The sequence below is a fragment of the Salvelinus namaycush genome, chromosome 17 (genome assembly GCF_016432855.1).
Source record: "Salvelinus namaycush isolate Seneca chromosome 17, SaNama_1.0, whole genome shotgun sequence".
In the NCBI taxonomy this organism is placed as follows: domain Eukaryota; kingdom Metazoa; phylum Chordata; class Actinopteri; order Salmoniformes; family Salmonidae; genus Salvelinus; species Salvelinus namaycush.
In genome coordinates, this window is record NC_052323.1 from 30,683,309 (window position 1) to 30,707,440 (window position 24,132).

Below are 24,132 nucleotides of genomic sequence, written 5' to 3' on the forward strand. Positions count from 1 at the left end.
GGGAAAACTTAACAGAGCATGCAGGGAGAATTTGGGTAATTCTTCCTTGTAATAACTACCTCTAGGTTGTTTTGAATCTGAGGCGTCCCAGACGGCCATTCTTGTTCAACCACTGTGTCCGTGGCCATCCTCTTTAGGATATTCAACCATCTGCTGTCCAAACTACAGAAGGGAAATGGATGGTAATGGAGCTGCTAATTTGCAGGATGTGGGGCTGGGAACATCCTACCAGCTCCTCCTGCTGCTTAACATGCACGGTGGGGGAAGCTGAAGCTACAGAGTTAAAGGATGCACGGTGGGGGAAGCTGAAGCTACAGAATTAAAGGATGCACGGTGGGGGAAGCTGAAGCTATAGAGTTAAAGGATGCACGGTGGGGGAAGCTGAAGCTATAGTGTTAAAGGATGCACGGTGGGGGAAGCTGAAGCTATAGTGTTAAAGGATGCACGGTGGGGGAAGCTGAAGCTATAGTGTTAAAGGATGCACGGTGGAGGAAGCTGAAGCTATAGTGTTAAAGGATGCACGGTGGGGGAAGCTGAAACTACAGAGTTAAAGGATGCATGGTGGAGGAAGCTGAAGCTACAGAGATAAAGGATGCAAGGTGGAGGAAGCTGAAGCTACAGAGTTAAAGGACTGGAGCAGTTTGGAAGGGAAAAAATGATATCTGGACCTGTATTAACATAGAGTTCCAGAGTAAGAGTGCTGACGTAGGATCAGTTTAGCATTTTAGATCAAAATTAATAAGATTACATGGACAGGGGGACCTGATCCTACATCAGCACTCCTACTCTGAGATGTTTGTTGAATACAAGCCCTGCATTTTACTGTGTCAATGGACAAGCACCAGACTTCTTCACCTACTTTCATCTCTAAAAAAATACTCATCACCCCTATGCCTACCACCACCACATTCACCACCACCCCCACCATCACCACCACCACCACCATCATCACCACCACCCCCACCATCACCACCACCCCCACCATCACCACCATCAACACCACAATCACCACCACTACCATCACCACCAACACCACCACCACTACCATCACCCCCACAATTACCACCACCACCACCATCACCACCACCATCATCACCACCCACAACATCACCACCATCACCACCACAATCACCACCACCACCACCACCACTACCATCACCACCACCACCACAATCACCACCACCACCACCACCACCACCATCACCACCACCATCATCACCACCACCACCATCATCACCACCCCCAACATCATCACCACCCCCACCATCACCACCACCTCCACCATCACCACCATCACCACCACAATCACCACCCCCACCATCACCACCACCTCCACCATCACCACCATCACCACCACCCCCACCATCACCACCATCACCACCACAATCACAACCACCACCATCACCACCACCATCACCACCACAATCACCACCACCATCACCACCACAATCACCACCACCACCACCATCACCACCACCCCCACCACCACCACCATCACCAACATCACCACCACAATCACCACCACCATCATCACCATCACCACCACCACCATCACCACTACCATCACCACCACCATCACCACCACCATCATCACCACCACCACCATCACCACCACCATCACCACCACCATCACCACCACAATCACCACCACCACCATCATCTACACCACCCCCACCATCACCACCATCATCACCACCACCACCACCATCATCAACACCACAATCACCACCACCACCATCATCACCACCACCATCACCACCACCACCACCATCATCATCACCATCACAATCATCACCACCATCATCACCACCACCATCATCACCACCATCATCATCACCACCCCTACCACCACCATCATCACAACCCCCACCATCACCACCACCATCATCACAACCCCCACCATCACCACCATCATCATCACCACCACCATCATCACCACCACCATCATCACAACCCCCACCATCACCACCATCATCATCACCACCACCATCACCACCACCACCATCATCACCACCACATTCACCACCACCATCATCACCACCATCATCATCACCACCCCTACCACCACCATCATCACAACCCCCACCATCACCACCACCACCATCATCACCACCACATTCACCACCACCACCATCACCACCACCATCATACCACCCCTATCATCACCACCCCCACCATCACCACCATCATCATCACCATCACCACCTCCACCACAATCACCACCACCATCATCACCACCATCATCATCACCACCCTACCACCATTATCACCACCCCTACCACAACCATCATCACAAGCCCCACAATCACCACCACCACCACCACCACTACCATCATACCACCACCATCATCACCACCCCCACCATCACCACCACCATCACCACCACCACCACCATCACCACCACCATCACCAGATTTGTCTGTCGGACTGCCAGATGGTGAAGCGGGATTCATCACTCCAGAGAATGCATTTACACTGCTCCAGAGTCCAATTGTGGCGAGCATTACACCACTCCAGCCAACGCTTGGCATTGCGCACGGTGATCTTAGGCTTGTGTGCAGCTGCTCGGTCATGGAAACCCATTTCATGAAGCTCCCGATGAACAGTTATTGTGCTGACGTTGCTTCCAGAGGCAGTTTGGAACTCGGTAGTGAGTGTCGCAACCGAGGACTGACAATTTTTACACACAATGAGCTTCAGCACTTGGTGGTCCCGTTCTGTGAGCTTGTGTGGCCTACCACTTCATGGCTGAGCCGTTGTTGCTCCTATACGTTTCCATTTCACAATAACAGCACTTACAGTTGACCGGGGCAGCTCTAGCAGGGCAGAAATTTGATTAACTGGCTTGGAAAGGTGGTATCCTATGACAGTGCCACGTTGAAAGTCACTAAGCTCTTCAGTAAGGCCATTCTACTACCATGTTTTTGTCTATGGAGATTGCATGGCTGTGTGCTCGATTTTATACACATATAAGCAACGGGTGTGGCTGAAATAGCTCCTAGTGGTATTATAAAGGCCTCAGTGTACAACACAACAACAGAGCACTGCTCAGGTTATATTACCCAGAGAGCCCTCCAACAACTCTGAGGATATTGGATAGATGCTCACCAGACCTGGGTCCAAATACTATCTGAAATAATGTCTATATTTCAATTACGTTATCTGTGCTTTATCTGTGCTTATTCTGTGATTGAGCTTGCCTGGCTTGACGGACAAATAGAATAGTGCAAAAAAGTATAAGCCCCGCCCATATGGCGGAGCTCAAAGTGTTGAGTATTAGAACCCAGCCTGTATTGGAGACACACAGCCAGGTATGGCTTTGTGTTGTTGCACTTTATGCTAATGAGCTGACGTTGAACCCGTTGTCTCCTCTCGTTATAACATTAATTAACACACTGCTACCTTGCTCAATATTTGGTAACATAACCACTGTCTGCTTGCGGATGTAAAAATTTACAGGATTCCACTTTTAATTAAGAAGCTCATGCAGCACAGGTGTGCTAAGGAGGAAGCCTACCTCATTTGAATAAAAAACATCCTGTTTAGAGGGAAAATTAATTAGCGCTGCTCGGAGTATAAACGATGAAGATGACATTTCTGGGAAAGAATAGTGAAATGATGCCAAAATACTAATTGAGATCTCAATAGGCTTCCGGGTATTTGTTATATGCTTATTTAATGAGGTTTGTTTTGAGACAATTATTACTTCAGTTTGTTTTTTCATTTAGTCACCAACTCAGTAATTTATATATCATAGAAGCTCTGGAAATCACTCTACCTGGGATTTGTTATTTACACTGTACCACCACATAATTCCAAATGGAGTTGAAAATGAACCCCTGAACCCTTGACATGAACCATATAAATGAAAATGAACCCTTGAACCCTTGACATGAACCCTATAAATGAAAACGAACCATTGAACCCATGACACGAACCCTTAAAATGAAAACGAACCCTTGAACCCTTGACATTAACCCTTTAAATGAAAATGAACCCTTGAACCCTTGACATGAACCCTATAAATGAAAACGAACCCTTGAACCCTTGACATGAACCCTTAAAATGAAACAGAACCCTTAATGATTATAATCTCTGAAGGTAAATTGATACGGTAAAGCTGGGCTTTGAATAAATTTACCCCTAATATTATGAATAGCAATATTGACTTCCAGTAGTTTCTATTCTATTCTACTGTGTATCATGATTCAGCCATGAGTCTAAAGCCCAGCTTTACTGTGTCAATTTACCTTCAGAGATTACAATGTTTAAGGGTTCATTTTCATCAGACAACATTAAACAAAATGACAGAATAATAACACTACATTAAGTATCATCGTGACATGTGGAATTCACAGAGCTGCTGGTAAGGTAGCTACTGTAGATAAGGTAGCTACTGTAGATAAGGTAGCTAATGTAGGTAGGTTAAAGGGGGAATACCGGGCTCTTCTCTTTTGGAACGATAGCTGCCTCCCAAATAGGTCCTGGTCAGAAGAAGTTGTTCACTGTAAAAAGGGAATAGGGTGCCATTTGGGACGCGGGGGGTGTTGAATGTTGGTTTAACCTGCAAGCCTGCCATTAAAATGTTCTCTCCTCGCCTGCTTAAAGCAGCAATTAGTGAGCGTTGTGAAACAGGTATTGGGTATTAAAAAAAAAAACTCTCTCACACCATATCTCATGATCTATCTACTTTGAACATTCTAAGTCAATACCCACTTGGGGCAAATGCAAATCCTTTCCATATCTAAGATAGCTAGGTGCTTTTACCTCTCCTCACATTTTAACATTGATAAAAAAAAGAAACCACAACGTGATGATGAGGTGGTGTTTTATCCCAATCATACCACCTAAAAAGACCAAAGACAGCTACCCAACAAAGGCCTGACTAGACAGCAGTGGAACAAGCCTCTGCCTACAGCCATGAATAACTTACAGTTGCCTGTGTGTGTGGTATGTCTGTGAATTAATAACACAGTAGAGAACCTTGTCTTCAGAACTTTACCAGAACTCACATCATCAACCTTCACCTGCAGTGAATCAACCAAGAACCTGTCTCACCCTCTCTCCTGTCTCACCCTGTCTCCTGTCTCACCCTCTCACCCTCTCTCCTGTCTCACCCTCTCTCCTGTCTCACCCCCTCTCCTGTCTCACCCTCTCTCCTGTCTCACCATCTCACCCTCTCTCCTGTCTCACCATATCCCCTGTCTCACCCTCTCCCCTGTCTCACCCTCTCACCATCTCTCCTGTCTCACCCTCTCTCCTGGCTCACCCTCTCTCCTGTCTCACCCTCTCACCCTCTCTCCTGTCTCACCCTCTCACCCTCTCTCCTGTCTCACCCCCTCTCCTGTCTCACCCTCTCCCCTGTCTCACCCTCTCACCCTCTCTCCTGTCTCACCCTCTCACCCTCTCTCCTGTCTCACCCTCTCTCCTGTCTCACCCTCTCACTCTTTCTCCTGGCTCACCCTCTCCCCTGTCTCACCCTCTCACCTGTCTCACCCTCTCCCCTGGCTCACCCTCTCACCCTTTCTACTATCTCACCCTTTCTCCTGTCTCACTCTCTCTCCTGTCTCACCCTCTCACCTGTCTCACCCTCTCACCTGTCACCCTCTCACCCTTTCTCCTGTCTCACCATTTCTCCTGTCTCACCCTCTCCCCTGTCTCACCCTCTCACCATCTCACCTGTCTCACCCTATCCCCTGTCTCACCCTCTCACCCTCTCTCCTGTCTCACCCTATTGGGGGTGGAGCTCCATTCCAGCCTGTTAAATCTAACCCTAACTCTAAGCCTAGCTTCATGTCCACATCCTGGTTCAACCCTAACCCTGAATGTTCATCATGGGTAGGCCAATACCCTCCCTAACCCTGAATCTTCATCATGGGTAGGCCTATACCCTAAACCTGAATCTCCATCATGGGCAGGCCAATACCCTCCCTAAACCTGAATCTCCATCATGGGCAGGCCAATACCCTCCCTAAACCTGAATCTCCATCATGGGTAGGCCTATACCCTAAACCTGAATCTCCATCATGGGCAGGCCAATACCCTCCCTAATCCTGAATCTCCATCATGGGTAGACCTATACAGTCTATGGGTCATCTGATGGGAGTACAAGTCATTATTTTACTTCTGTCTTGATTTCCTGTTTTAGATAATGGTTAAATCAGATCATCAAAAAATTACCAAGGATTTAGACTTCCGTCTTGTACATCCATCAAAGGATTAGCATCATTGTCAGTGGCTTCTATATACAAGATATAGAATATAACAAGGCCCTTATAGGCAAGATGAATGGAAAGGAGAACAAGGAACTGAGAAACAGGCCGGTCCCTTTAAATAGTAATGAACAGAACACAAACAAGAGATGCGCGATCACATCGGACGAAACCTGCTGTCGAGTGTTGATTCTCGCTGTCTGTCTTTGTCTATCTGTCTGTCTGTCTGTCAGTCTGTGATGTAGGGAAGAAGCGCTAATGGGTAAGTGTGTCAGTTTAAAGGGGCAATCCGGGATTGGTACATCAGTTTTTTGGACTTTTAAATTAATGATGTATAGCCATTGATTCTTGAAGAATATAACTTATAATGCCTCATGAGCTAAGTTCAAATGTCCTACCCACAACATAACCCCAAATACTGTATATAATAATACAAAAATGAATAAATAAAATAATAATAATAATAAATCGCATGGATAGTCAGTCCTGGCAACCATAGCTCCGTCTATGAATTTGTGAGTGGTTACATTTCTCCAGACCCCTCCCTCAGCTGATTACAACAACAAAAAATGTGGTCGCTTTGTTTTTTCAAATCACAGATTGCCACTTTAACGTTGGAGTCTGCAGGAGAGGCGTTGGCAGGGGAAGAGAAGGCTCTCATCAATGTTTATTAATCATCAGCTAGATATGATACAGTAATAGCTGTGGTATTTTTACACCCCACCACAGTGAACATAACGCACAAAGTGGCTTTGGCTAAAAAATCTTATAGCATTGACTTAATTAGTTTTAAGTCTGCTTAAAAGACACGCAGAACTGCTGGTATAACAGACAACGTCCTCAACTAATCAACTGTCAGTCAAGGTCTGAGCCAAAAGTAAGAGTGTCTGTTTCTCAGAGTTGTGATTGCAAACAAGTATGGTGGTCTGGCATGGCCAATAGTAGGCTACTGTATAAGAAACATTAGGACCCAGTCTGACCTATACCATAGATACATTAGGAACAGATAACATTGTATTACTGTAATATAAGTATTTTTGGGGGTATTTTATTAGGATCCCCATTAGCTGTTGCAAAAGCAACACACGAAACATGAAACATAATACAGAATGACATAATTACAGAACATCAATAGACAAGAACAGCTCATGGACAGAACTTAATACATTTGAATAGGAGAAAAGAAAGAATAGTCTTTATTTTAAACTGTGGCTTTCCGTGTGTTTGAAGGAACCACAGATCCGGTTCTACAGAGTTTTCCAACAGCAGGTGTTACTAAGGGTTGCTAAGGGTGATTCATTCTAATCCAATCAGTGTTTTTTTCAATGATAGTAAACACACCTTTATTATGTCTGAAAGCGTTATAAGACATGTTTGTCAGGGTGAGAAATAGCTGGGTGTTTGTATTCAAAACATCATTATATCTAGCCTTTACGTTGAGATAGCACTTAAGTACACGTGTCTATCTAGTTGTGTCATTCCGGGTCAATCCAAAATGTCAGTTACATATGGTACTGAGCCCTTAGCGATAGCTAAAATGACTGTCAGTCTGTGTGGTGTGTGTAGTGTAAACAGATCGTGGTTGTTTTAATGGCAGTGATGAACATGTTTTGATACGTCTGAATGGTGTTAGTCTGATCACAAGTCTTTGTCTATACTTTATACTTTAACTTATTGTCAACTTAAGACAGTGCGCCTGTGGAGATGGAAGACTCATCAACAAACACACAGACACAATCAAATCCAATCATTATTTCGCTGAACATTTAGAATAGATTCTTCCTGATTTTTCCAAAGTGGCATATTTTTTTAATTATATTTTCATCATTCATTACACTTTAATTAAAAACGCACTCCAGGACCCTTAAGCACAACTAATTCGTAACATATAGTACGAATTGGAAAATTATAACAGACAAAATAAACATTTTGCAGGTCATAGCATACTATACGAAACGGATGAGGTAGCGCACAATCTGATGAAGAAAAATAAGGGACCGCCTTTTGGCTCGTGGGCAACACCTACTGGCTGAAATTATACACAAATTCCATAATGCCTCTTTAAAGCCTCTTCTTCTGATTCATAAAACCAATCAATTACAATCTGGGTCTGACTAGCAGCACCCTATAATTGGTTAGAGCTGCTGTCCTTTTCTCTAGTACCCTGTAGCCTATGACTGCAGACTAAACAGGTGTCAGGCGAAGAAACAGGCCCTTCCAGTCTGTAAAGCAGCTAACTAGCTCCCCGGGTCGTGCCAACCTGTAATTATTACATCATTTAGGTTGTAAATCACATCCACTCTTGACATGGTATCATCACATCCACAGCGGCAATTTCAGAGCTAGAAATCTAGCTGGACATGTGGTGGAGGAGGTGCCTGTCTCGCGTGATGCTATGCCGCAAGGTATCAAGACAGGCAGGATTAATGGGATGGTATGGAACCTGCCCGGGGGACTTAGCATAAATAAATAATATCTTAAATAACGGCACTTTAATAATGTTTACATATCCAACATTACTCATCTCATATGTATATACTGTATTCTATATCATCTACTGTATCTTGCCTCCCAGGCATCGCTCATCCATATAAACTCAGCAAAAAAAGAAACGTCCTCTCCACTATCAACTGCGTTTATTTTCATCAAACTTAATGTGTAAATATTTGTATGAACATAACAAGATTCAACAACTGAGACATAAACTGAACAAGTTCCACAGACGTGTGACTAACATAAATTGAATAATGTGTCCCTGAACAAAGGGGGGGTCAAAATCAAAAGTAACAGTCAGTATCTGGTGTGGCCACCAGCTGCATTAAGTACTGCAGTGCATCTGCTCATCATGGACTGCACCAGATTTGCCAGTTCTTGCTGTGAGATGTTACCCCACTCTTCCACCAAGGCACCTGCAAGTTCCTGGACATTTCTGGGGGGATTGGCCCTAGCCCTCACCCTCCGATCCAACTGGTCCCAGACGTGCTCAATGGGATTGAGACCCGGGCTCTTCGCTGGCCATGGCAGAACACTGACATTCCTGTCTTGCAGGAAATCATGCACAGAACCAGCAGTATGGCTGGTGGCATTGTCATGCTGGAGGGTCGTGTCAGGATGAGCCTGCAGGAAGGGTACAACATGAGGGAGGAGGATTTCTTCCCTGTAACGCACAGCGTTGAGATTGCGTGCAATGACAACAAGCTCAGTCCGATGACGCTGTGACACACCGCCCCAGACATTGACGGACTCTCCACCTCCAAATCAATGCCGCTCCAGAGTACAGGCCTCGGTGTAACGCTCATTCCTTCGACGATAAACGCGAATCCGACAATCACCCCTGGGGAGACAAAACCGCAACTCGTCAGTGAAGAGCACTTTTTGCCAGTCCTGTCTGGTCCAGCGACAGTGGGTTTGTGCCCATAGGCAACGTTGTTGCCAGTGATGTCTGGTGAGGACCTGCCTTACAACAGGCCTACAAGCCCTCAGTCTAGCCTCTCTCAGCCTATTGTGGACAGTCTGAGCACTGATTGAGGGATAGTGCATTCCTGGCGTAACTCGGGCAGTTGTTGTTGCCATCCTGTACATTTCCCGCAGGTGTGATGTTCGGATGTACCGATCCTGTGCAGGTGTTGTTACACGTGCTCTGCCACTGCGAGGACGATCAGCTGTCCGTCCTGTCTCCCTGTAGCACTGTCTTAGGCGTCTCACAGTACGGACATTGCAATGTATTGCCCTGGCCACATCTGCAGTCCTCATGCCTCCTTGCAGCATGCCTAAGGCACATTCACGCAGATGAGCAGGGACCCTGAGCATCTTTCGTTTGGTGTTTTTCAGAGTCAGTAGAAATGCCTCTTTAGTGTCCTAAGTTTTCATAACTGTGACCTTAATTGCCTACCGTCTGTAAGCTGTTAGAGTCTTAACAACCGTTCCACAGGTGCATGTTCATTAATTGTTTATGGTTTATTGAACATGGGAAAGCATGGGAAACAGTATTGAAACCCTTTACAATGAGGATCTGTGAAGTTATTTGGATTTTTATTAATTATCTTTGAAAGACAGGGTCCTGAAAAAGGGATGTTTCTTTTTTTTGCAGAGTTTATTTATATGTACATACTCTTATTCATCCCTTTACATTTGTGTGTATAAGGTAGTCGTGAATTTGTTAGATTACTTGTTAGATATTACTGCACTGTCGGAACTAGAAGCATAAGTATTTATCTACATTCGCATTAACATCTGCTAACCATGTGTATGTGACCAATAAAACTTTGATTTGATAAAGAACTAATATCTTATATCTATAATTGGTTATGTATGATCATGCCACTTCTCTTGATCAAATCAGATTGTCTAAAAAAAAAGTTGAACTTATCAAAAGGCGTGTTATGTCTAGCTTTCTGAGGCTCCAAATCCCCAAAACCAACAAAGTAAAACTGTCTTTATTCAACTCCCGTATATTTAACTAGGCAAGTCAGTTAAGAACAAATTCTTATTTACAATGACGGCCTAGGAACAGTGGGTTATCTGCCTTGTTCAGGGGTAGAACGACAGATTTTTACCTTGTCAGCTCGGAGATTAAATCTAGCTACTTTTCGGTTACTGGCCCAACGCTCTAACCACTAGGCTACCTGCCACCCCAAAGTGTATCGATCCTCATCCGTGTCTATATGGTCTGTGATTAAGGCTGACCCATAAAAGGCCCACCACTGCTCCAAGGTTAGACGTTTTGATCGCACTACAAGAAATCCAAACTATTCTGGAAGTTCCCTTCGTCAAGTCATGACACCCATCGGTTGCATGTTGCCCACCCATCTCTCCTGTCTCAACATAACTCTAGACACCCATCATTACACTCGCCTTCATCATCAGCCCTGTCAATCACATAAAAATTCCCTGAATTACTTCAGTCAAAGTCAGACATCACAAAGCATGATTCTACTCTTAAAGTCGAATCAAATCCATAATAGATTGTTTTATACACTAACAAAAGGATTGCATTAACCTTTACTGTATACTGTATGCAAAATGTGCATTTTGTGCAATTCCTCTTAGACAAACGACCTACCAAAAGTTTAAAAAACGATGATACATACAGTGTATATTCATACAATACATTGAATATGGATAAAGGCAGTAAGAATGATATGGCAGTGGTGGAACTGTCACGTGTCAGGGAAACCTTCCACTCCATAACACGGTGGCGAAGACTTGGGGCTGAAAATTTATGGGGTTGCAGGGCTTGTCATCTCTTGTCATCTCTTTGTACAGACACTCAACAATGCTGACAACTTAACCATTTACTGTCTTCAGCAACTAGGAGCTAAAAATGAATAAGTCAAGCAGTCAACCTATCTTAACCCTGCTAACTTATCTTAACACTTTACCCTGCTAACCTATCTTAACCCTTTACCCTGCTAACTTATCTTAACCCTTTACCCTGCTAACCTATCTTAACCCTTTACCCTGCTAACTTATCTTAACCCTTTACCCTGCTAACTTATCTTAACCCTTTACCCTGCTAACTTTTCTTAACCCTTTACCCTGCTAACCTATCTTAACCCTTTACCCTGCTAACTTATCTTAACCCTTTACCCTGCTAACTTATCTTAACCCTTTACCCTGCTAACTTATCTTAACCCTTTACCCTGCTAACTTATCTTAACCCTTTACCCTGCTAACTTATCTTAACCCTTTACCCTGCTAACTTATCTTAACCCTTTACCCTGCTAACTTATCTTAACCCTTTACCCTGCTAACTTATCTTAACCCTTTACCCTGCTAACCTATCTTAACCCTTTACCCTGCTAACTTATCTTAACCCTTTACCCTGCTAACTTATCTTAACCCTTTACCCTGCTAACTTATCTTAACCCTTTACCCTGCTAACTTATCTTAACCCTTTACCCTGCTAACCTATCTTAACCCTTTACCCTGCTAACCTATCTTAACCCTTTACCCTGCTAACCTATCTTAACCCTTTACCCTGCTAACTTATCTTAACCCTTTACCCTGCTAACTTATCTTAACCCTTTACCCTGCTAACCTATCTTAACCCTTTACCCTGCTAACTTATCTTAACCCTTTACCCTGCTAACTTATCTTAACCCTTTACCCTGCTAACCTATCTTAACCCTTTACCCTGCTAACCTATCTTAACCCTTTACCCTGCTAACTTATCTTAACCCTTTACCCTGCTAACCTATCTTAACCCTTTACCCTGCTAACCTATCTTAACACTTTACCCTGCTAACCTATCTTAACCCTTTACCCTGCTAACTTATCTTAACCCTTTACCCTGCTAACCTATCTTAACCCATTACCCTGCCAGATTTCAATAGCAGCTCATGCTACACAATCCAAACACAACTAGCATCATGCTCTCTTGCCTCTACTGCAGGCTGGGTTGTATCTGAAGGACTTTAATCATCATAACAGTAATAATCATGTGTATAGAAGTGTATAACTACTAGGTCTTAGGAGGAATTATATTGTTTGATTAATTTTAATTGTTGCACTTAAATATTTGCTAGATTATAAAATCAGTACTAAAAGAGGAACACAGGAAACTTGTATGAATTAGTCTCATTTTGATCAATAACACAATAATTATCACACACATACACATTATAAAAAGTAATTGCCTAACTCATTAAAGCAATTGAGTAGTGGTTACTCAAACATCTCCAACTGCCTGTAGAACTCACATCATATAAGTGATACTCACTAGTCAATCAGATGTTCTATCACTTAATGTTTTTGAGTCCTTAACAAATATTAGGTTATTGAGTAAATATAACTTTATTTACGTGTGTTCTGCTCATCTAAAAATTATAGATTTTTACAAGTTATGATTATTATTATTATTTTAAAGTCAATGTAACACATATTAAATAAGTAGTTATTACTTGACTCCAGTATGTAATACTTGAAATAATAAAATGAAATAGCAGTCAGACAAGTTGAATAAAAAACACTTGATTTATTGTGCTGTGTTGTGCTCATATAGAATTCAAAAGTTTTTGCAAGTTATGAGTACTTAATAGTGCCACTTGTCTCTGTTTTTTAGAGGATTGTGGGTAATTCCAAAATGTTTGGCTTTTACACAATGATGTTTGCATGTTTAAGGAAATAAAAATATATTTCTGTAATAGTATTAAGCAGTTTGTTGTGCTATGAGGTGTATTTCATCACGATGGACGGATATCACAGCCGTCCAGCAAATTCCCACCATCAACAAGGTCATGTACACCAATCTTTATGACAGAGGCTAATTCATTATCCTGTAATGCTGCAGTTTACTGTGCTGTGCTCAACAATCAAATCAAATCAAATTGTATTGGTCACATGTGCTGAATATAACAGATGTAGACTTTACCATGAAATGCTTACTTACGAGCCCATTCCCAACAATGCAGAGTTAAAAAGTAAGAAAAATATTTGCTGAATAAAAAAGGAAATAGTAACACTATAAAGTAGCAATAATGAGGCTTGTGTTTCTAGCTCCGACAGTGCAGTACTATCTAACAATTTCACAACATATACCCAATACACACAAATCTAAGGAATGGAATTAAGAATATATAAATATATGGATGAGCAATGTCAGAGCGGCATAGACTAAGATACAGAATATTCAGTTGAAGTCGGAAGTTTACATACACCTTAGCCAAATACATTTAAAGTCAGTTTTTCACAATACCTGACATTTAATCCTAGTAAAAATTCCCTGTCTTCAGTCAGTTAGGATCACCAATTTATTTTAAGAATGTGAAATGTTAGAATAATAGTAGAGAGAAGGATTTATTTCAGCTTTTATTTATTTCATCATATTCCCAGTGGGTCAGAAGTTTACATACACTCAATTAGTATTTGGTAGCATTGACTTTAAATTGTATAACTTAGGTCAAACGTTTCAGGTAGTCTTCCACAAGCTTCCCGCAATAAGTTGGGTGAATTTTGGCCCATTCCTCCTGACAGAGCTGGTGTAACTGAGTCAGGTTTGTAGGCCTCCTTGCTTGCACACACTTTTTCAGTTCTGCCCACAAATGTTCTATAGGATTGAGGTCAGGGCTTTGTGATGGCCACTCCAATACCTTGACTTTGTTGTCCTTAAGCCATTTTGCCACAACTTTGGAAGAATGCTTGGGGTCATTGTCCATTTGGAAGACCCATTTGCGACCAAGCTTTAACTTCCTGACTGATATCTTGAGATGTTGCTTCAATATATCCACATAATTTTCCTCCCTCGTGATGCCATCTATTTTGTGAAGTGCACCAGTCCTTCCTGCAGCAAAGCACCCCCACAACATGATGCTGCCACCCCTGTGCTTCACGGTTGGGATGGTGTTCTTCAGCTTGCAAGCATCCCCCTTTTTCCTCCAAACATAACGATGGTCATTATGGCCAAACAGTTCTATTTTTGATTCATCAGACCAGAGGACATTTCTCCAAAAAGTATGATCTTTGTCCCCATGTGCAGTTGCAAACCGTAGTCTGGCTTTTTTATGGCGGTTTTGGAGCAGTGGCTTCTTCCTTGCTGAGCGGCCTTTCAGGTTATGTCAATATAGGACTCGTTTTACTGTGGATATAGCTACTTTTGTACCTGTTTCCTCCAGCATCTTCACAAGGTCCTTTGCTGTTGTTCTGGGATTGATTTGCACTTTTCGCACCAAAGTACGTTCATCTCTAGGAGACAGTCTCCTTCCTGAGCGGTATGACGGCTGCGTGGTCCCATGGTGTTTATCCCATGGTGTTTACTATTGTTTGTACAGATGAACGTGATACCTTGAGGCGTTTGGAAATTGCTCCCAAGGATGAACCAGACTTGTGGAGGTCTACAAATTTTTTTCTTAGGTCTTGGCTGATTTCTTTTGATTTTCCCATGATGTTAGTCGAGGTAATTTGTCCATGTAGGTAGGGTTAACGTGACTAGGTAATCAGGATATACACTATATATACACAAAAGTATGTGGACACCCCTTCAAATTTGTGGATTTGGCTATTTCAGCCACACCCGTTGCTGGCAAGTGTATAAAATCGAGCACACAGCCATACAATCTCCATAGACAAACATTGGCAGTAGAATGGCCTTACTGGAGAGCTCAGTGACTTTCAACGTGGCACCGTCATAGGATGCCACCTTTCCAACAAGTAAATTTGTCAAATTAAGTGGTAAGCCACACAAGCTCACAGAACTGGACCGCCGAATGTTGAAGTACATGGAGCGTGAAAATCGTCTGTCCTCGGTTGCAACACTCACTGCCGAGTACCAAACTGCCTCTGGAAACAACTTCAGCACAATAAATGTTAGTTGGAAGCTTCATGAAATGGGTATCCATTCCCAAGCAGCTGCACACAAGTCTAAGATCAACATGTGCAATGCCAAGCGTCTGCTGGAGGGGTGTAAAGCTCGCCACCAATGGACTTTAGAGCAGTGGAAACGCATTCTCTGGAGTGATGAATCACGCTTCACCATCTGGCATTCCGACAGATGAATCTGGGTTTGGTGGATGCCGAGAGAACGCTACCTGTCCCAATGCATAGTGCCAATTGTAAGTTTGGTGGAGGAGGAATAATGGTCTGGTGCTGTTTTAAATGGCCGAGGCATGGGCGCTGGACAAGCTGGCTGAGGTTTAGAAGCCCGACAAGCTGGCAGAGGCGTGGCAGCCTGGAGAGCCGGCTGAGGCGTGGGAGCCTGATGATCCGGCTGAGGCGTGGGAGCCTGATGATCCGGCTGAGGCGTGGGAGCCTGATGATCCGGCTGAGGCGTGGGAGCCTGATGATCCGGCTGAGGCGTGGGAGCCTGATGATCCGGCTGAGGCGTGGGAGCCTGATGATCCGGCTGAGGCGTGGGAGCCTGATGGGCCGGCTGAAGCATGAGGTGGGGTGGGCGCCTGCCGAGCCCACCGAGGCAGGATGACCTTTCGAGCTAGCTAAGGCATGGAAGCCCAACGAGCTAGCTGAGGCACCCCCGGTTCCATTGGCGACGGCACCCGGACCTAACGTCACTAACCAAAACAAAAATCCAAAACTCCCTGATGCTTCCTTTAGTGGTGTCAGCATTCTGTGGGGATTTCGAATCTGGAGACGAGAAGCAAATACAGGGAGTGAACATTTAATAAACAACGGACATGAAACAGAACAGGAACAGCGTCTGGACAGGGGAAAAATAACAACATCAATGTTGACACGGGGAACCAACGGAGGAACAGACAGATACAACTGGGGCAATCAACAAAGTAATGGAGTCCACATGAGTCCAATATTGTGCAGCTGCGTGTAATGATGGTGACAGGTGTGCGTCATGAAGGGCAGCCTGGCACCCTTGAGTGCCAGAGAGCGAGTGCGGGAGCAGGCGTGACAAACACAACACATTACTGAGTACCACTCTTCATATTTTCAAGCATAGTGGTGGCTGCATCATGTTATGGGTATGCTTGTAATCGTTAAGGAATGGGGAGTTTTTCAGGATAAAAAATAAAGGAAATGGATCTAAGCACAGGCAAAATCCTAAAGGAAAACCTGGTTCAGTCTGCTTCCCACCAGATACTGGAGATGAATTCACCTTTCAGCAGGACAATAACCTAAAACACAAGGCCAAATATACAGTGGAGATGCTTACCAAGATGACAGTGAATGTTCCTAAGTGGCCAAGTTACAGTTTTAACTTAAAACTGCTTGAAAATCTATGGCAAGACTTGAAAATGGTTGTCTAGCAATGATCAACAACCAACCAATTTGACTGTCACACCCTGATCTGTTTCACCTGTCTTGTGATTGTCTTCACCCCCTCCAGGTGTTGCTTATTATACGTGGTGTATTTATCCCTGTGTTTCCTGTCTCTCTGTGCCAGTGTATTTATCCCTGTGTTTCCTGTCTCGCTGTGCCAATTCGTCTTGTATGTTTTTCAAGTCAACTAGCGTTTTTCCCGTACTCCTGCTTCTATTCTCTTTTGCTAGTCCTCCCGGTTTTGACCCTTATCTGTTTTTTGGACTCCGTACCCGCCTGCCTGACCATTCTGCCTGCCCTGACCTCGAGCCTGCCTGCAACTCTGTACCTCCTGGACTCTGAACTGGTTTTGACCTTTTGCCTGTCCACGACCATTCTCTTGCCTACCCTTTGGGTTGTTTAATAAATATCAATAAATATCAAACCATCTGCCTCCCGTGTCTGCATCTAGGTCTCGCCTTGTGCCCTTATAGTACGAACTGGCCATGACAGACCCAGCAGACTTGAACCAGCTCCGCCACGCTGTCTCCCTGCAGGGAGCCACCATTGGGAGGCATGAAGAGTTACTACAGGAACTTTTGGATGGGCTTTGTTCCCTGACGGAATGCCACGACCAAGGGTTTAAGGCTATTATGGAGCAAATCAGGGAGTTAGCTCATAGGCAGCCTGCCACCTCTGCGAACACCCAACCACCCAGTAACTTTTTCCCTATTAGTGGTGAGTTTGTACAGCCTACCCCGGCTCCCCTAGAACCCCACTTACCTCCTCCGGAGCGACATTCTGGGGATCCTGGTACCTGCCGGGGTTTTCTTTCTCAGTGCTCTCTTATTTTTGAGCTACAGCCATCTTCGTTTCCTTCAAACCGATCAAAGATAGCGTATCTTATTACGCTAATGTCGGGAAGGGCGCTCTCCTGGCCTATGGCAGTTTGGGAGCAGCAATCCGACGTTTGTCGTCATCTGAAGGATTTCATGGAAGAGGTGAGGAAGGTGTTCGTTTCTCCGGTATCCGGGAGAGAGGCGGCCCGAAAACATCTTGAATTACGTCAAGACTCCCGTAGTGTGGCTGACTACGCTGTTGACTTTCGCACGTTGGCCGCCGAGAGTGCCTGGAATCCGGAGTCTCTTTTCGATGCCTTTCTTCACAGATTATCTGAGGTGGTAAAAGATGAGCTAGCTGCTCTGGAATTACCGGTGGACCTCGATTCCCTCATCGCCCTCACCATTAGAATTGATGGACGTCTACGGGAAGGCAAGAGTGAGAGGAGGTCTGGCCGAGGTCACACTCGTTCATCCGCAGTGGCTCGCTCACCTTCGAAGGAATCCGGAAGTCCCCGAAGGCTGTTGTTCCGAGAGGATCCGAAGCCACCCAAGCTCCCTCGAGAATCATTGGCGACGGGTGAGTCAGGTACTCCGGAACCTATGCCACTGGGCAGAGCTAGGTTATCGCCTAGGGAACGTTCACATAGGCTAAGTTCCAACAGTTGTCAGTACTGTGGGGCTGTGGGACATTATATAGCCACCTGCCCAGTTAAGAGACCTATTTCTGTAGTAGGTACAAGTACTCTGGTGAGCCAGACTGGGAATCCTCTAAATCCCATCAACTGCACTCCTTTTTTTGTGATACTGCTGTGGGGAGACCAGTCTAAATCTCTCCGGGTGCTCATTGACTCTGGGGGTGGATGAGAGTTTTATGGATGCTACCCTGGTTTCTGAAGAAGTTATCCCCAATCAACTCATCTCTGTTCCCATGGACGCTAGAGCACTGGACGGCCGCTCCATTGGCAGAGTTACCCGCTGTTCCTGTTAATCTACGGGTTTCAGGAAATCACGGTGAGGCTATACAGCTTCTCCAAATTGATTCCCCCCATGTTCCTGTTTTGGGATTTTCTTGGCTCAAAAATCACAACCCCGTTATTGACTGGACCACAAGATCAATCCTGGGTTGGAGTCCGTTCTGCCATTAACATGAACTCAAAGCAACGCAGCCTTCCCCGAGACGGTCTCCACAGGGCTTAAGTCAAGTCTCGGATTTCTCTGCCGTCCCCACAGAGTACCACGACCTCCTGAAGGTCTTCAGCAAAGCACGGGCTACTTCTCTTCCCCTGCACCGTCCTTATGATTGTGCCATTGATCTCCTCCCAGGCACCACAACACCTCGTGGTAGGTTATATTCTCTATCCGGGCCGGAGACCAAGGCCATGGAGGAGTACATAAAGGAGTCTCTGGCTACTGGGTCCGTCCGTGGTAGGGGGTAACGATTCTTAACCGTAATGTCATTCAGACCCCGGTAGTCAATGCACGGACGCAGGGTCTTGTCCTTCTTCTCCACAAAGAAAAACCCTGTGCCAGCTGGCGTGTGGAGAAGAAGGACAAGACCCTGCGTCCGTGCATTGACTACCGGGGTCTGAATGACATTACGGTTAAGAATCGTTACCCCCTACCACTCCTCTACTCAGCTTTTGAACCTCTCCAGGGGGCCACCATTTTTTCCAAGCTGGACCTTCGGGAATGCTTACCACCTGGTTCGGATACGCGAAGGAGATGAGTGGAATACAGCATTCAACACAGTGAGGGGACATTATGAGTACCAGGTCATGCCTTGTCTGCATCTGGGTCTCGCCGTGTGCCCTTATATTGACAGAGCTTGAAGAATGTTGAAAAGAATAATGGGCAAATATTGTACAATCCAGGTGTGGAAAACTCTCAGACTTACCCAGAAAGACTCATAGCTGTAATCGCTGCAAAAGGGTGATTCTAACATGTATTGACTCAGGGTTGTGAATACTTATGTAAATTAGATATTTATGGATATTATTTCTAACAACATGTTTTCACAATATATTTTCAAAAATATATTTAATCCATTTTGAATTCAGGCTGTAACACAACAAAATGTGGAATAAGTCAAAGTGTCACGCCCTGACTTTAGTTATATTTGTTTTCTTTATTTTTTGGTTAGGTCAGGGTGTGACAAGGGTGGTTTGTTTAGTTTTTGTATTGTCTAGGGTTTTTTGACTTGTCTAGGGTTTTTGTTTATCTATGGGGATTTTGTATGGTCTAGGGCACATATGTCAGAGTCAAGGCCCGCGGGCCACATCCGGCCCGCGAGAAGGTTTTTTACGGCCCCTGGGATGATCTTGATTTATTATTAGAACCGGCCCGCAGACCGCAGCAAGCCGGCAGCCCGCAGATCTTTTACACCACATATGTCAGAGTCAAGGCCCGCGGGCCACATCCGGCCCGCGAGAAGGTTTTTTACGGCCCCTGGGATGATCTTGATTTATTATTAGAACCGGCCCGCAGACCGCAGCAAGCCGGCAGCCCGCAGATCTTTTACACGCACCAATACTACATTTCCCACAATGCAACGGTGACGCACCGAGCAGTAGGCTGCTTCATTTCAATATTTATTGGCACAGCAGTCGTCAGCATCACAGTAAAATTAACTTTCAGATACCCATCAAAAATGGCAAAACGGAAGGTGGACACTGAGAACCGGGGGTTTCAAACAAGGTGGGAGTCGGAGTATATGTTCACGGAGGTAGCTGGAAAACCTGTGTGTCTTCTGTGTGGAGAAAGTGTGGCGGTACTGAAAGAGTATAATCTGAGACGACATTATGAAACGAAACACGCGGACAAAAACAAGAATATGGACATGGAACAAAGGCTACAAAAGGCAGAGGAATTAAAACGAGGCCTCAAATCTCGACAGGCTCTGTTCAAAAAAGCCAAATCACAAGGCCAGGCTGCTGTCAAGGCCAGTTTTATTTTGGCAGAAGAGATCGCTAAATCAGCCCGGCCATTTACGGAGGGGGATTTCATCAAAAACTGCATGATTAAAGTTTGTGACGAAGTTTGCCCAGAAAAAAGGCAACTCTTTTTAAATGTGAGTCTGAGCAGAAACACCATTGCCGAGAGAGTAGACCAGTTGTCCATCAATCTAAAAGAGCAGCTTGTGAAAAAGGGAAAAGATTTCATTGCATATTCCTTGGCTGTGGATGAGAGCACCGACATTTCTGACATTGCCCAGTTGTCAATTTTCATCCGCGGAGTGGACTCCAGCCTAAGCGTGACAGAGGAGTTTTTGGCTTTACGTCCTATGCATGGCACAACTACGGGGCATGATTTGTATGAAGAGGTGTCAAGATGTGTAAATGAGATGGAGCTGCCTTGGGAAAAACTCGTGGGTTTGACAACCGACGGAGCACCTGCGATGTGTGGACACAGGAGCGGACTGGTGGCGAAGATACGGGAAAAGATGCAAGAGGAAAACGCGACAGGTGAGCTGACAGCTTATCATTGTATCATACACCAGGAAGCGTTGTGCGGTAAAGCCTTGAAAATGGAGCATGTAATGAGCATCATCACGCGCACAGTTAACTTTATCAGAGCCAAAGGTTTGAATCACCGCCAGTTCAAGGCATTTCTGACGGAGTTAGAAACGGAGCATGGTGATTTGCCTTATCACACAGAGGTGCGATGGCTAAGCCAGGGAAAGGTGCTTCAAAGATGTTTCGAGCTTCGTGAGGAGATTTGTCTGTTCTTGGACAGCAAAGGGAAAGACACAACACAACTCCGAGACGAAATGTTTCTGTGTGAAATGGCTTTTCTGTGTGACATTACGAGTCATCTGAATGCAATGAACTTGCAGCTGCAGGGTCGGGATCATGTCATCTCTGATATGTACAGTACAGTGAAGGCATTTAAAACCAAACTGACTCTGTGGGAGACGCAGATGCGGAAAGAAAATTTGAGCCACTTTCCCAGCTGCCAGACCATGAAAGAGAAGCTCTCTACCAGTGCGTTCCCGAGCGCACAGTTGGCTGATAAAATAGGTATGCTTGCCGCTGACTTTCGACGCCGATTTGCTGACTTTGAAGCACAAAAAAGCAGGTTGGAACTGCTCGGTAACCCATTTGCTGTTGACGTGGAAAGCTCACCACCAAACCTCCAAATGGAGTTGATTGACCTCCAATGCAATGATGCACTGAGGGCAAAATATGCGGCAGTGGGTGCTGCGGAGTTCGCCCGTTTCCTCCCCGACACAATGCCCCAGCTGCGCATCCAGGCTGCTCAAACGTTGTCTATGTTTGGCAGCACATACCTGTGTGAACAACTGTTTTCTTTGATGAACCTGAACAAAACATCACACAGAAGTCGACTTACTGCTGAACACCTCCACTCAATTCTGAGGATTTCCTCAGCTCAGAGCCTTACCCCGAACATTGATGAACTTGTGGAAAAGATGGGACACCACCAAGTATCACCCTCAACCTCAAACAAGTGAACATTACTGTGCAATCACATATTTAGAGTTTTTACTCAGTTCAAGTTTAAAAGTTAAAGTTTAATATTTGTTTTCACTGCATGTTACTTCTCCTTAAACAAAGTGTTGTTTTTGATTAATAGATTTTTGCACTTTATTTTATTGTATTTCAATCCAATTATATTTTAAAAATATTTCAGTTGAGTGGATGATAGAAAATTGCTATTATTGTTTTTTTCTTTGAAGTAAATTTAGCCCACTTTTGCTAAAATAGAAAATATAGGCTACTGATGGTGCCTTGAATACCGGTTTCTTTCATTTAATGTTCATGTTATGGGGATTTTTATATAAAGGAAATTTGTCTTTTGTGTCTGTTGAAAATTAAAGATTACTGACAGAGCCATAAGAAAATATTGCTTTATTTATCTGATCATATTGGAATATATTTGTTAGGTTTTCAGTAGGTTCAATTAGGTTCACTAGACTATATGCGTCATTTAAAAATTTTTCAATGAACATTCGAACAGTCCGGCCCTCGGCTTGTAGCTAAATTTTTTATTTGGCCCTCCGTCCATTTGACTTTGACACCCCTGGTCTAGGGGTATGTAGGTTTATGGTGGCCTGAATTGGTTCCCAATCAGAGACAGCTGTTTCTCGTTGTCTCTGATTGGGGAGCCTATTTAGGTTGCCATTTTCCACCTGTGTTTTGTGGGTAGTTGTTTTCTGTCTTTGTGTCTGTACCAGATAGGACCGTTTCGTTTCGTTTTGTTTCGTTTCATTCTCTTTGTTATTTTGTTTAGTGCTCTGTTTTTTATAAATTAACATGAACACTTACCACGCTGCGCTTTGGTCCGATGACTACTCTTCATCTGAAGACGAATATCGTTACACAAAGGGTATGAATACTTTCTGAAGGCACTGTACTTTGAGTTGGGTTACTCACATGGTTCTAGGTAGCGGGTTTACACAAAAAAAATCATTTTTAGTGGAACAAATTACTTTTTACAGTGCACTAATGCACGCACACACACACACACTCACACACACACACACACTAACTCATACACACACAGAGGTACTGTAGGTTGTCTAGTTGTCTGATTAATGCTATCACTCAGGTCATTATAACGACTGCTACTAATAGCCTACACTTCCGCCAGGTTTCAAAACACTATTACACTGTAATGTAAGGTATATTCATCTTCACACAACCCTTGATAACTCTTGTCTGGCTTTCAACAAAGGAAGCACACTTCTTCTCACTTTATGGTGTTTACTTTAAGCCTAATGTTTGAGAACTATTGAATAAGAAAGAACAGTTGGGGGGGGGGGGGGTTTAACTTGAGAAAGGGTAAAGGGAACGTTTCCATCTATGTCATGTCAATGTGAGCGGTCTTTGTCTTTGACATCCAGATAAACAGGGGTCTCATAATGGAGCCTCATGGGACTGTCAGTCACTAATTAGTAATAGAGATGAATTACATCTTTCAATCAGCAGAGAGTAGAAGAACACTTATAGCTCATATACCACGCAACTGACTCATATGACACTTACTGGAAATGCTACGGATTTGACTGTTGCAATGCATGACGTCTGTTAGCTTGACAGTAAATATCCCCTTCTACCTCTTCTATTAGGGTCTCTGATTATCAGTCCTATGTCGTTCTCTGGTTCTATCACTACAGTTTTAGTCTCTATTTCTAGAGTAATAATATTTAACTATATAGGTCTCAACTCTAGTTCTAGAGTAATAATATTTAACTATATAGGTCTCAACTCTAGTTCTAGAGTTCTAATATTTAATTACATAGGTCTCACCTCTAGTTCTAGAGTTCTAATATTTAATTATATAGGTCTCAACTCTAGTTCTAGAGTTCTAATATTTAATTATATAGGTCTCAACTCTAGTTCTAGAGTTCTAATATT

General features: G+C 44.1%; 1 protein-coding gene across 1 annotated transcript; it reads left to right on the forward strand.

Annotated features, from left to right (window-relative positions):
* Positions 1–792: 792 nt before the first annotated feature.
* LOC120062179 (basic proline-rich protein-like) lies at positions 793–1,920 on the forward strand (the record flags this gene model as incomplete). Its single annotated transcript, XM_039011985.1, has 1 exon — positions 793–1,920. A coding segment is annotated over exon 1 (1,128 nt), but the record flags the coding sequence as incomplete, so codon positions are not given.
* Between the last annotated feature and the right edge of the window lie 22,212 nt (positions 1,921–24,132).